Source organism: Bison bison, unplaced genomic scaffold (genome assembly GCF_000754665.1).
Source record: "Bison bison bison isolate TAMUID 2011002044 unplaced genomic scaffold, Bison_UMD1.0 scf7180017848525, whole genome shotgun sequence".
NCBI classification, from domain to species: domain Eukaryota; kingdom Metazoa; phylum Chordata; class Mammalia; order Artiodactyla; family Bovidae; genus Bison; species Bison bison.
The window spans coordinates 1-1,124 of record NW_011479098.1 but is presented as its reverse complement, the minus strand read 5'-3'; the positions used below and the strand labels follow the sequence as shown (position 1 = coordinate 1,124).

Here is a 1,124-nt window from a genome sequence, read left to right as displayed (position 1 = left end):
CCCAGGCATCGAGGAGCTGTGCCAGAAGCGGGAGGAGCTGTGCCGGCAGATCCAGCAGGAGGAGGAGGAGAAGCAGAGGCTGCAGAACGAGGTGAGGCAGCTGACGGAGAAGCTGGCCCGAGTCAACGAGAACCTGGCGCGTAAGATCGCCTCTCGGAACGAGTTCGATCGGACCATCGCGGAGACAGAAGCCGCCTACCTCAAGGTGGGGCTCGGGTCTGGGTGCTGGCCCTGAGGCGCCTAGACAGGTCGTCGGCCCCCGTGGAGTGACAGCGCGGCCTGGGTCCTACTGTTGGCGTCTTGTCGCCGTGTCGCTGGCTCCAGACTGAGCAGCAGCGGCAGCCGGAGGTGTGAGCCGGCTTCCCAGGGTGTGAGCAGTGGGCTTTGGGCTATACTCAGAGGGGAGCAGGGCCCGGCATAGGAGAGGGCGCCGGGCTGTGGCAACCTTCCGACGGGAGGAAGAGTGTTAACTGGCTGGTGTCTCTGTCCGCAGATCCTGGAGAGCTCGCAGACTCTGCTTAGTGTCCTGAAGCGAGAAGCGGGGAACCTGACAAAGGCCACAGCCTCAGAGCAGAAGAGCAGTGGAGGCAAGGAGAGCTGATGAGGCCGCAGGTGGGGGTCCTGCCTGTGGTCAGCGCCCCCCGCAAGCCTGTCTTCAAAGCATCTTTGTTCTTCAGGGAAGCAGCTTTCTCCTTTTGTTGTCTTTGGTGCCAAGAGAGGCAACTGCCAAGCTCCATTGGCTCTGGGTGACAGGATGGCCCTGGGTGTAGCCCACCCAGTGGGGGTCCCAGTCCTGCACTCACGCAGGCTATGGGGAGGGTAGCTCTGTGCAGGGCCCCCACACCCCCCGGGCTGCAGGGAAGGCCCTGCTTCTAAACTTAGCACCGCAGGAGTCCCCAGACTTCCTCCCTCAGCTGGTAGGTGCCCAGGCAAGTGGGGAGGGCCGGGGCCCTTCGTCACCTCAGAGCTTGCCCTGGAGGCCTGTGACTCTCAATAAAGTTTGTTTTGTAAAGATCCATGCCAGCCTGCTGCCTGTGTAGAGTATGGGGCTGCCAGATGCAAACCGCACCCCCCCGCCAAGTCAGAACACAAAACCCTGGCCCAGCTGACATGTGGTTCCTTTT

At 62.3% G+C, this 1,124-nt stretch overlaps 1 protein-coding gene across 1 annotated transcript in view; it reads left to right on the top strand.

Moving 5' to 3' along the window:
- The window catches only part of LOC104992519 (Sjoegren syndrome nuclear autoantigen 1 homolog), a 4,914-nt gene extending 3,898 nt beyond the window's left edge, over positions 1–1,016 (top strand). The window contains exons 2-3 of the mRNA XM_010845434.1: positions 6–205; positions 494–1,016. Of these exons, the coding sequence (XP_010843736.1) occupies positions 6–205; positions 494–601 (308 nt within the window). The 3' untranslated portion in view covers positions 602–1,016. The remainder of the gene's footprint in view (positions 1–5; positions 206–493) is intronic.
- Positions 1,017–1,124: the final 108 nt, after the last annotated feature.